The 13,713-nt window shown below is 33.8% G+C and overlaps 1 protein-coding gene across 15 annotated transcripts in view; it reads right to left on the bottom strand.

Moving 5' to 3' along the window:
• The window catches only part of MADD (MAP kinase activating death domain), a 91,777-nt gene that overhangs the window by 27,018 nt on the left and 51,046 nt on the right, over positions 1-13,713 (bottom strand). For 8 of the 15 annotated variants that reach the window (XM_032227148.1, XM_032227134.1, XM_032227170.1 and 5 more), the window contains 7 exons: positions 13,164-13,370; positions 5,261-5,361; positions 4,893-4,976; positions 2,667-2,825; positions 2,128-2,236; positions 643-763; positions 64-169 (listed from right to left, as the gene is read on the bottom strand). In XM_032227148.1, the coding sequence (XP_032083039.1) occupies positions 64-169; positions 643-763; positions 2,128-2,236; positions 2,667-2,825; positions 4,893-4,976; positions 5,261-5,361; positions 13,164-13,370 (887 nt within the window). The remainder of the gene's footprint in view (positions 1-63; positions 170-642; positions 764-2,127; positions 2,237-2,666; positions 2,826-4,892; positions 4,977-5,260; positions 5,362-13,163; positions 13,371-13,713) is intronic. The other 7 variants (XM_032227178.1, XM_032227210.1, XM_032227196.1 and 4 more) reach the window with 3 other exon arrangements.

Genomic DNA, 13,713 nt, shown 5'->3' with positions numbered 1-13,713 from the left:
AAAGACATATTATAGCATCACCCATCCCAAGACCCAATCTAAAATACAAAAACAAAAAGGCACCTTCATCATAATCATGTATGCAATCATATTGTGAAGCAAAGTAGCCAATAAACGGTCTTCATCATCTTCTAAACGTTTTCGGTCATGTTCTCCCAAAGAAAAATATCTACAGGGAAAAAAAACCATACATTAACTAAAGCCAACAGTGAACATTCAATCCACTGATTACAAGATCCTCTACACTGCTCATAGTTAAAATCTACATAAAATGTTTCCCTTAATAGCCTCTGCATTTAAGATGAGCAAAGGCAGAAAAGAGCTTATGAAGAAGAAAATTTTACACATAAGTAGTAATTGTCCCAAAGGTGCTTTTACAAGAGGCTGAAGAAGCTTCTTGGATGAGAAGCAAAATATCTTCAAAGAAAAACTAGAAAATCCAGTTGCCTCTTGAAAAAGCATCTTTGGAACAACCATGACTTGGATGATTCAGAATTTCTGTAGATAAGTAGTAATTATTTACACTTATAGTTATACCTGTAAACAAATTATATAGAATAAAACTGCACCCTGAATTCCTCAACAGGTTCAGTTATAACTTACACATTGCAGAGAGAAATTGTGGAGAGATCTGTACTTTACCTGTCAATCATTTCTTGAGGCCCCTGATCCATTCCCATCCCTTCTCTTTCTAACATCACAGCATCCAGAAAAGCATCTTCCCAGAACTGCATCTGATCCCACAAAGTTGAACGCTCTTTACCTAAACAGCATTGTTTTTGTTAACCAGAGATTTCATATTTTTATAAGACAGAAGAATATAAACAATTTCACCCACAAATAATAAAGTGTGATTAAACTAGATATTTTCTTATTCTATGCCACTAAATAGGCTACTTCTGATTTTACTTCAAAAGTTATTCCTAAAGCACACATTGTTTCCTTTCTTGTTCTACAAATATTCCTAAATGAAACTGTCATAGAAATCAGAAACAAGGAAAAGTCATACATTCAAGATCTTTTTAATGCACACAGAAAAGCAGAAAGAAGAAATGATTACTCATAGAGAAGGTTTCCATGGCAGCATCCTCTAACTGGTCCCAGACAGATCCTTTATCCCTCCCTTTACAATTCCAATCAAGCAGCAACATGGCAGCAAGAGAGAATAAAGATAAATGACAAATCTAAGCATTTGATAAGGATTAATGAGACAGATCAATCTGTTTTTTCACAATAAATATTTCAAAATACTGTTAAAGTGAGCGAGAAGTTAATACGACCATATAATGATCAATGCTAGACTTTGTAATAATATCTCAAGATAGTACTTTTAAATATACATCTCAGAATTTAACAGTTTTTAAGTATCCTCAATCAAAATTACTTAAATCATAAATATATATCATCATTATTGTTGTTGTTGTTAATACACTATAGGATGAAGGCTTCTTCATGAAATTTTATGGATAGTAAACATAGAAGAACTGTATTAGTCTATGATGGCAAAAAATCAGCTCATGAAAATGTATGCCTTTTTAGACCGTAAACTATCATCCAAGTCAAGATTAGGTTGTTAAAAAGTAATCTTTTTGACTTCCTAGTTAAGTGTGAGGAGTGACTAACAAGCTTTTAAAAGCAAATGAATAGCAAGAAATGCAAGAGCCACAAACATTACTGCTGATCATTAGGGATAGCTTGAAGATTGATCTACTTCAGGAGGGGAAGGGTACTTTGCTTAGTGAATTTAAACTTCTCTAAACCTCATACAGTATTTTTTTTCTTTTTTGTCTCCTCTCCTCTTTAAAACGGGTGATTGTTTTAAATTTGTAGTCTTCTTCCTTTCAGATAAATATAATAACCTATTTGCTCAGATCAGATAAACATGTACTGTAAGCTAATTACAATGTTAAAGCCACCCTGCATAAAGCATAGAATAAATGAACAATCCAATATTTTCAAGTAAATGATAATGCTTTAAGGAATACAATGAGGTTACAATTTGTATGTAATGCTGTCAGAGAATTCAAACATTACAGAGAATTCATGGTAGCTTCACATCACTACTCAGTTTTATTTTGAAAAGTTCTAAAGACTAGAGAATGCATGAAACTAAAATTTTATTCTTACCAAGTAGACCCTCAAAGAGATAAACTCGTTGACTTGCATCTTCTGGAACTCTTGCAGGGCTGCTGCATTTATTATCTTTAATTTCTTTTTTCATACTATGAGATTTACCCTTTTAAAAAGCAAAAATAGGACAGAAAATTCTTATTAGGTAGTTAATTAACAAGATGGTTCTTAAAATGAAATAGTAAGCTTACTGAGGAGATAAATAATTCAAAGTGCAAAGGACATAAGAACAAGCATAGCCACTTCTCAAATTCTGTCCGTTAAAATACATGTTGTTTAAACATGCTCATACTATATAGAAGGTGCACTTGTGCACTTATCATTTGTTGATTTGTGTTTGCAGTGAACTTTGAAGGGTATGGATGTAGAGTAAATTAGAAATATACTGTATATATGGGGCAGATAAATTGGCAACCACATTTGGATTGGCAGCTCATCATTATGGATGAGCTACTTTAACAAAACTTCCTTCCACCAGATAAGAGCCCTAATGATCCCCAACACCAGAACACCTAAGAAATGAAGTATATTCTTACAAATATAGCACTGGTAGCAGAATTTGTTTCAATTTCACTATCTGAGACGGTGCCTCGTGATCCTGTTAAATTTCCACTAATCTCTCCACCAAGACCATCGCCAGCATTGCTGCTCAGGTCACTATCTGCGCCAAGCGTTTCTCCAGAGCTGTTGCTCACCTGAAGAAGGAAACAAACAAACAGTCTTATCTATTTATTGCTCATTATACTGCAAAGAAAACAATGCATTTACAGCATCATTCAAAATTAACAAAATCTCAACATTCTACCATATGAACTAAAAATAAAATAGGAAGCGGGTATCCTTGGATATGTTACAATAGGATCCATACTGGGAATATGGATCCAATATGTATATGGACAAAGGGCTTTTGGTTTCAGTCTTAGAGTTACTTATTCAAAAGCTAAAAAATGCCCAGAATCTTGGCCTTCATTTTATCATTAACTTATTCACTTAATTTTTAACAATACATTAGATTCTGTCCAGCTCTACAATGATGACAGATTCAGGAAACAAAACTATCTGGATTTCTGGAAAGATCTTTAGTACTGGTAAGATACTGAAACAGAATGTTGGGCAAATAAGTAGAACCTTGAAAGCCTATCAAAACATTATCCAGATAAACTTATATCTAGCCTAATTGGTAGAGTTGTTCTGTAAGCTTGTTATTAATTTCCTTTACATTTACTATTAAATTTATTTATTAAATTTATTTGGTGCCCATCTCACTATTGGAGTAATTCTACTTACCCCAGAAGCTAATTTATAGATAATTTAGAGGTTAATTTAATTTAATAAATCTCTAGTTTAATAATATCTAAATTACAGATACACATCCTCTGCAAACAAAGTTATATGGTCAGAATTGTTAAAGCTATGGCAAACTGTTGTCCCTAAATAGAGGGACAATATTACAATTCCAAATGGTCAGAATCTCTCTGCATGATGTCACGTGAACAGATTGTGGTTTTGTTTGTGTGAGTAGCTGGCAGGAAATTTTTGCAGTCGATTTCTGATCAGTTAGGAGTTGCAGAATTCCATCAACTTTATAGCCGTTAATGTAGCCTAGGTGCACTTTTTAATTAAATGGATTTTTTTTACTGCTGCTTAAAGATTAAGGAACATCAGAATGGCAAGTTTTAATGAATTCACGGGATAGGTTTTCTTCAATCTTTTTAAGGTCTAGCTACAAATTTAAAGATTTGTACAGAAAAAACCCTGGAATAATATAGTAAAAGGATTATTAATGTTGGTTTTTAAAAAGTTTTAAATAGATTAAGAGCTATGAATCTTAAAAGAATTCTTCCTGTGGGAAAATTAAAATAGATTGCTATTTTTGATAATGTTCAATAGATTTTTTTTCTGATCACACCGAATAATGTTTTAAAGACCAGTAAAGGATAATATTTGCAGCTCAGGGTTGAAATGAGCCCATTGTACTCTCTGAGTTTGGTGGTTGTTGTTGTTTGGTAGACATTTCATTACTCAAACTAAATAACATCATCAGTGCTAGTGTTTTGAAAAGAAAAAAAATAAGGAGAATATGTTGAAAACAGATATAAATATAAAAGGAATGAATTGCTCTAGTATATATGGTTTGAAACAGTGGTGTTATTTCTGATAACTTTTAATGGACTTTTGCCGATTAAGACAGAAATGATGTTTTAAAGATTGGTTTAAAAAGAAGGGGTGAGACATGGGATGAAGAGATGGTTGGGTTTTTTTAAGGGATAATGATAAGTTGTTAACATTGACTATACTTGCTAAGACTAAAGAAGGCTTCTTTTACTCTTTTTGTTTCTGCTTTTTATTGTTTTAGTTTATATTTTATAATATGAATTATGTATGCTTTGTATTGACTTTATAATATAATCTTCAATAAATTTATTTCAAAAAAGCTATAAGGTCAGAATTGTTGTAAAACAGGCCATGAAAAAATGTATACTATGTTTCCCAATGCATTTAAGAAAAACATAAAAGCAATATATGACAACTTAGTGTAAAATTATGGGAATGAACAAGGCATGCCTTTTGAAAAGGATATGTCCTCAACTAGAGGACAATCTCAAATAAAAATATAGAAAATTAAGGAGAAAATGTAACCAAAAGCATATACACAGCACCTATAACTTACAGGTTTAGAAAAAAATACACATACACAAGGAAGTCTGGAAAAAAACAACTGCTAAAATCAAACTCAGACATTTCATTTTGGCATGCCCTACCACTGTGCTAACTTCAGAATCTTGGCTGGTGCTTCGGATCATAACAGCAGGGCCCCCACTTGCCACCGAATCCAGATCACTCTTCTGAAATCATGAATTGACAGGAAGCAAAATAATACACATTAGACATTCCTGTTTCTGTTTGTAGGTTTAGTCAAGGTGGTCTTTGGGAGTTGGGGAGTGTTAGGACAATTTTTCACCTGCCCGAATATCTACAAAATTAGAATGGTTGAAAAGAAATATTACCAAGAAATATTAATTTTCATGAGGCTATCACACCCACACGAAAAGGCCGGATTCTTTTTACAAGGTGACAAAAAGTTTTTCACAATGTGCTCATTCCAAATGAACAGCTACTGTACACTTACCTGAGAGCTGGATGTTAAGCTTAGACCACTGTCAGCACTAATCTGGGATTTCTTCTCATCTGTCTCTCCCAAGTCAAAGAAGTGTTTTGTACCTTCTGACCCTAATCAAAGCAAAATAAACAATCCTATTAATACGAGAAGGAAAAATAAAAGAATTATAGGGCAGAAAACTGGAGCTGTGAATGGGTCGTCCAAAGAGAACCCATAGAATCTTCTTCCCTATTTTTTCAATACCATGGATTAATAATGTAGCTCAGTTTTTCACAGCCAACTATTTTGTTCAAATGTCACTGCACCTGAGAAATAGAGAAATTGTCTTAAACAATTATTACTAGGAAAGGAAGAGAACAAAGCAGGCATCAAACATATTCAAATTAATACAAAGCATGCCAGACAGTCATCACATTACTCTGGAAAGCCATACCTTTACCTCTTGTATGGAAGACTAGTTCTGTGCCTGTTACTTTTCAGAAATAAATATCTTACTGTTGGACAATTTTTACACCATTTACACCACTACATTGATTTTCATTCCACTTGACTCACTAGCAAATGGAAAAACTAACCAACCAACCAAAAAGCAATAATCAATAATTTGTGTGCCATAAAGAAAGGTAAAACATGAACTTCAAAGGAAAAATTACAGAGCACTGAAAGGATTAAATAAATGGCTCTCCAGAGTTTGTAATAACAAAAGTAAAAACAGTAAGAGTGTACGTATCAGCAATTGACATGACATGCACTGATTATCCCATTCTCTTTAAAAATAATATAGAAGCCAAAAAGATGCATGCAGTTCACCTTTTTTTTTTAAAAAAAACAAACTATTTTTCTGATGAAATGTTAGAAAATGGATGAGACAGAATTGGGAAGGGTTTGGAAAACACTGTGCCATGGGAGTAAGGAGGCAGGAGAAAAATATATTACAGACTACACAGATTCACCATTAAGATTTCAGAAAGGGAGACTGAGCACAATGCTTCTGCCATAGCCATATCTGCCAACTGTTCCATAACGGAGACACATGACCAGCATTTGGAGGGTTTTTTTGTCTTTTAATTACAGGACAAATACATGAAATGTCATCTGGCGACACTAGGTGCACAATCAAGAAATACCTTGCATACCACTAAATAGTGTGAGTTGGGAATTAAAAGTACGAGTGGAGTTATACCAGATACTTACTAGTAGACAGGAGGGGGGGGACAAGAATGTGAAACACAAATAATAGCTAATGTGTTCTTGAATAGAAGGGCACTTAGTATAGATTTCTAGGATGATCTATTATTTAAAAATAGTAAACTACACCAAAGATATTTAGTTAATCCAAAAATGCTATGTATTTGTACATATTCCGAGGAGATTTCATCAAAATGCTTTGAATTGAATATATTTTAAAGCACTCAAAAATAATTGACAGAAGTTTATAAATCTTGGTTTCTCTGCTTCAAAATGTATTTCCAAGTATGGTTGCAAAGAGATGTCTCTGGTTGCTTCACAGGAAATTAAGGAAAATGGCAGAGCAAAAAGCACAGGATCTACTTTCAAATAATTATATTCTTAACTGACATGCTTTTACGGAAACTTTTTAAATCATTTAATCACTCAAAAATAATTTTGTATATAAAAAAAAGGGTAAACATGAACTGAGTAATTTACAGAATAGCCGATAAATTACTAATGGTAGAACATGTAGATTTCTAATTCATAATGAAATCATTTGACCAATGGGGTACTTGCTGTCCATAATACTGCTGGAAAGGAAAAACTATGAGCAGAGAATTTATAAATTATCTAAAATATGTACTATCACTTATGTTTTAATCAATTAGATGTCCATTTGTGCATTATGCACACATATAACTACAAAACCAAAATATCTTTAAGCATTTGGTTAACCAAAGGTAAACACCAATTGGGAAGAGAAACAAGTTTTAATTAAATTAAATTGAATTCTATTTGATTAAGATGACGATATTTTGAAATATTTATTCACAGAAGGCAATAAAGATTAACTTTAGAGAACAGAAGGAGACTTATATATTACAAAAATCAAATGAGCAGTCTTAAATAAATCTAACTTAGTGGAACTCTTACTAAGCTCTGTAATTTACCCCTGAATATCCATCCAGAGAATACTGTATTATAGTATTATATGAAAGCAGTATACAATATTTAAATTATGTAGTTAATTTCTCTGCACACCAATGGTAATTGATAATTTAATTTTTTTAGAGCCATTTCTATAAAGCCGAATTTTTGGCCTGTTTAGTAGACTAAGGGGAAAAAAGCTCAAATTCATATTTCTTATTTTTATTTTTAATATATGATCCAGCTTCCTTAAAGTCAAATGGATATAGTGATTAAATGCTACTCTTCAAACATGAATTTACAGTCTCTGCATTTGTAGTATTTAGTAGTGATATTTTATTATTTATCTGGAGTTCCTAACATGGAACTTATGAGCACTGATCAATCTGTGAATACCTATCTTGCTAACAGCCAGTGAATACTCACCTTCCTAAAATAACCTTTTTTTCAAAAGGCAAATTGATGACAGTGTCCCTATCAGGTATTTTTTTTCCTCTGGATGCTCCCTATTATACATCAGGTATTTTTCTTTCTTGAGCCAAAAAGCACACTTTGAAGTAAAGCCTGGTATTATGGTAGATCAATGAATCGTTTTTTAAGTGTTGCTGTAGGGCCTACAGTGGTACTAAAAAGATATTTTTGTAAATAAAAGTGATGCTGGCATTGGGCTTTATAATACATTAGCTTTCCATCCATTGTACTACAAATTTAGAAATAATATTGAAAAATATTATTAGAGAGAAATAATATTGGAAAAATAAGGGGAATCAGGAAATCTATATTTTTATCCTCAAGTTTGGTTACTGAAATAGCCATTTGTGTGTTCTAAGCATAAATCAAAATATGCATATATTTTTCTTTCTTTCTAATTTAGAACAAAACATGGCTGTTTTGAACCCAAAGTTCATGTAGTGGATTTATGCTGTGTTCTCATAATTTTCAACTAGGTAATGAAAAAAGATGTACTGGTATATGTGTATGTATTGTATTCCTATATTTCATACATACTGTCAATTCTTTTCAGGGAGTATGTAAGCAAAGTGTACGTGTAGAAAGTTGGTTTGATTCACTTGTTACATATGTGCCTTTGTGTAAGTCGGTGGCCCCAAACTTTTGGGCTGGTTCTGTAGAGACAGGTTTTCTGTGGACCGGAGGGAGCATCATTTAGCATGCTGCCTACATCCTGCAGATGGGGCTCCACTTGTTAGCATGGACCAGTTTCTAGCATGCCATGGACTGTTGCCAGTCCACGGATCAGGGGTTCAGACCCCTGGTGTAAATTATGTCCTTGGTGTTCAGCTTTAAAGTGTATTAAAGCTGGGGCTGTTGATAAGCAAGGTCTGCTGTTTTTGTTATAAGCTATACTAAAATGCTGGTGACTCAACAGAACTGGAAAGGATGATGTTTAAGAGCACCACTCTAGCAATTCTTACTACCCACACAAGTTTGAAAAGAGAGAGCCAGTCCGTCAAACATCAATTATTTAAGCCGTTTATGACTACAGAGGTTAATTACAAATTGTGCCCAGTGAGCAGTTGGCAACCAGGGGAGGAACTTTCAGCATAAGCCTTACAATCCCCACCCACTGCACTGTTTAACAACCTAGTTACCATATTTTACCTCAAAGATCACTCCTAACCTCCATTTACAGTGCATTATTATAATCAAGATGGTATACAATCAAAGCATGGATAACTAAGGCCAAATCTGACACAGATCAATGTGTCAATCACTAATGGTGTATATCCTGCTTGCCACAGCTACCATCTGTGAATCAAGTAACAGTGACGATCACTTTTTTTTAAGAAATGTAATCAACACCACTCCCTAAGTTTCCTAGGTACTAACAGTACTTCTGTCTTCTCTGTATTTAATGTCAGCTTGTTATTTTTGTACCAGTTATTATGAAGTTAGAGACTGTTCAAAGATATTGTTTGCTTTCTTAGAGTTGGAGTTGAATGGGAAGGTAGAACAGAAATGCACTCTAAAGCTCCAGATGGTTTCATCTAGCTATAAACAGCAGGTGACAAGTTGAAACACTGTTTGCAGACACTGTTGGTTAATTGTACAGATGTCAAGCTGTGGCCCCAGTGCTACATTTTAGCTACAGGTCCAAAAGAATAAGAACCACTTCAGTTTCAGAGCCTGTTTGCCATTGAAATTCAGCAGCAAACAAACTGCAAACCACTTTGAGTCAATTTAAAATGTTAGTTTGTATATGAGAGTACTTTCATGCTTTATTCTGCATTTATTTTGTTGAATCATTAACTTATTACATATCAGGTATCTCCTCCTATTGATGCTAAATGAATCTACTTTTTAAGTGTAGCTTTGGGTACACAACAAAAACTGAATGCAATTTTCAACCCAAAATACTAAATTTTCTGTAACTAATTAAACAGTGAAATTATTTTCAAGATTTAACCAATCTTCATTCAATTTAATTTAATTAAGCTTAATTGGGCAAACTACCTTATATAACAGTTGCATGCAGCAAAACACCAGTATTCTTTTTTACACAATGTTGGCATGAAAGGGCACTCCATAGAAAAAGAAAACAGTATTTAATCTTTTCCTAACAACATATTTCCTCTTTAATTTCCCTCCCATTTTCTATACACCTCCATGTCATACTTTTGTTCCTAATTAGTAATTACTTAAAATCAATGGTGTGTATATGAACATTTATGTATTTTATATTTGTGCATACTTATGAATATATCTAGCTCATATCTAGAAATCAGAAGATTGCAGTTGGGGTTGGTTATTTCCTAAACATGGCAATAAAGTACTAGAGTTTTTAAAAACAATATATAAGTCTTGTCTTCCATTAAAAGTTAATCACAGTTGGTCAAGTAATTCCCCACATTATTTTAACCTCAAGTAATCAATGGATAATCTATGATAGATTATGGATTGGACCTTATAAACCCATTTGCTGAAGAAATAGGACAACAATCTCTCCACACAGAACATTATTTCAATGAAAATGTTGCAGCAACTATAATATGCCTTCATAACAGAAACCTGTCAGAACCATCTAAAAAATAAATTCAGTGGTAAGGAAGGATTTGAAACTCAGCCAGAAGAACTAAAGTATTTTTCTCTCTCCTCATACAGGAAAGGGCTCTTTGAGGTAACTCAACACTATGTTTCTTTGTGAAATGACCTCCTTGATCCGTCCTATGGCATGGGTGATCAATCAAAAGCTTAAAGAGTTGGCAGTTATGGGGAGGCTATGGGGAGTATTATGTTTCTGTCCTTTTATCATTTTCCTTACTCAGTTTTTCCAAAGCTTTTTGTTTTGTCACTTCCTGGTGCTTGTTCCACAATTCTACTCAAGATGCAATGCAAGCAGGAGAGAAAGACAGAAGAAGTATCAGATGCTGATCAGAGGTGGAAATGGGGAAGAAGAAAAAAAAGACAAAAGTAAGCCACCCAACCCTGTACTGCCAAAACAGAGATTAATGAAAACTGGCATGTGAAGAAATAATCCTTCTTCCGCTAGATCAGGAGCAGAGCCCTCCATTATCTTAATAAAGAAATATTTTTAAAAAAGAATCACATGCAATTTGGTGGCTGAGAAAAATAAAATAACTCTGAGACTCACCCACCTGATGTCATCTGACTTCACAGAAATTACATATTATAAAAAGATTTTGGCAAGCTTTTTATGCACAATATTCAGATTACGTCTGTCTCCAAAATAATACTTCCTAGCCAACATATTTTTTTCATACATATTTAGTCTGTTCAAGTACTGCACCCCACCCCTCAAATTTAAACAATTCACAGTACTCTCTCAGCAGTGTTAAAAAACGTATTCTGAGAGAGATCAATATAAAAAGAGCAATATTTGTTTAGAGTACAAGCATCTCGGAATTAGGTAAAAATGCAATCCACCTAGCAAATGTAGAAACCATTTTAGGTTTGCATTTCTGCATTGAAAAAAATGTCAGGAACTTCTAGGTACTGGCTTAGTGGCATAATATCAACTTGCTAGAAAACAAAGTTCAACGTTTAACTTGAAAGCATAATTTATGGGAAGAAGTAGAAACTAGGAAACCTATAAAGGAAGCTGAAAACCTATCTCTTACCCCCCCCCCCAAAAAAAATTGAACTAGTGGGTTGAATTATTTCTTACTATTCTGCAATAAAAAAGAGAACATGGGAAAACAAATAGAAGAAGCTGATTTAGAAGTTATTGAAGGTTAAAGAGAGTGGGATTTCTGTGATGAAACAATGATAGAACAACCTGCAACTTCTAGAAAACCAAATCCATTTCCCCACTAGTATATTTGGTAGAAGAACTACTAACATCAGTCTAAATATGGCAATAGTTTTTACTCTAATGTAATAATTACTATAACAGCAACTTTTATTAAGTTATTTATTCATATTACATTGAAAATGAACTCCCATCTTCACTGATTTGTCTAGTATTAGACAAACATAGAAGAGCTGTTCATATTTCCTTACTTACTGTCACTGATTGTTTTATGTGAATATTGGTATAGGATTTAGTAGTTATTAACCTTAAATTAGAGCAGATGAATAGCTAGCAAAAAATTACATAAATTAATTTGCAAAAAATAATAATCTTTCTGTAGTGACCTGAGATTGAAAAATCTCTGTTTCCACTATACATAGATGATTATTTCTGCTAAAGGTTAAGGTAAAGATTCCCTTTGCACATATGTGCTAGTCAGTCCCGACTCTAGGGGGCAGTGCTCATCTCCGTTTCAAAGCTGAAGAGACAGCTCTGTCCGAAGACGTCTCCGTAGTCATGTGGCCGGCATGACTAGATGCTGAAGGTACACAGAACGTTGTTACCTTCCCACCAAAGGTGGTTCCTATTTTTCTACTTGCATTTTTATATGCTTTCAAACTGCTAGGTTGGCAGAAGCTGGGACAAGTAACAGGAGCTCACTCCGTTACACGGTGCTAGGGATTCGAACCACCGAACTGCCGACCTTTCTGATTATCAAGCTCAGTGTCTTACCCACTGAGCCACCGTGTCCCCTATTTCTGCTACAACCCTTCAAAACCTGATTTTTAAAAAAATCCTAAATGGCAAAAAATTAAACATTAACCTAACAATTCAGCTAGCAAACGAATGAAGAGACAATCATTCAGAAAACTGGCTAGGTGTTTTTCTGTCTGGATAGTGCAAAAGTTCCAAACCTAATGCAATTATATTTCACAGAGTTCTATTTGTTACTATATGTATTTTGGCACAATCATTTGTTTCTTAGGAATACCTAAGAGGATAAAGCATTAAATGTAATTTTGCTGAAAAAAGGAAGACAATGAGATAGGAATACACATGAGTCCAAATGCACATAACTGTAATCTATTTATACCATATATACATCGCACCAAGTCTCAAGAACTCCGTGGGATTTACTTATAAATAAAAATGGATAGATCCGATTGTAAAAAAAAATTATCCGCAGTTATTTATAAATCAGCCAATCTTTTGTATATGAACTTCCAAGAAACATCCCATAAAGGACAGACAGCCAATTTGCTTATAGTAACTCAACTTGATGTAATTAAAGTCTGTGATGTCAGTATCATATTAATAGTCTCTGAATTTTTTAAAAAAGAAATTAACTCATCCAAAATGTTGAGTTGATTCTTGTTCAAAATGGGAGAAGAAAATATATGACTCGCCTTTGCAAACTGAGTGAGAGTGAAGCGCATAACTAGAGCAATGAAGAGAATAATGTTTTAATGGGAAAGATGCAAGTAGATTCTAATGCCAATGCACAATCACTTTCCTGCATTCCACGTATATTTAAATACACACCAATAGAAGCTACAAAATTTTCCTCCTTTAAACTCCTTGTGTCAAACTCCCTTGGCCCTTTCCCTGAGAGGCCTGGTGCCCTTGGCATGAGCTGAGGTACTTGTAGTTGCACCTTGGGTTTCGGTTCCACCCTCCTGGCTAAAATAGGATCTTTGCCAACCGGAGTGATTGCTCCATCTGTTGGGCTTCGCTTTCTTTTTTCAGGCTCTTTAAAAGAAAGGAACACAGAGAGATAAGCAGCCAAAAAAAAAAAACAATTCTCCAAGTAAATATGCCAACAACAATCAGAAAAGGGAATGAGAAGGAATGAGAGAAAGGCTTGATAGTGTTAATGGTGTTAATTCTTTACAATCATGAAAAATATTCTCACTTCTAGATATCATCAGCAGTTAAAGAGAAATTCACAAAGTATAGATACATAATCTAATATATTGAAACTTGGTTATTTTAAGGATGGTCCGTTCTAAGATGAATTTAGCTGGCTATCAAATTGTGACTTGGTGTTTTTTTCCAGTTAAGGAAAATTTCCCGTCTAACAAGTAACCTTAGG

The sequence above is a fragment of the Thamnophis elegans genome, chromosome 1, assembly GCF_009769535.1.
Source record: "Thamnophis elegans isolate rThaEle1 chromosome 1, rThaEle1.pri, whole genome shotgun sequence".
Taxonomy (NCBI): domain Eukaryota; kingdom Metazoa; phylum Chordata; class Lepidosauria; order Squamata; family Colubridae; genus Thamnophis; species Thamnophis elegans.
The sequence above is the reverse complement of the archived record's forward strand: the minus strand, read 5'-3'. Positions and strand labels throughout refer to the sequence as shown.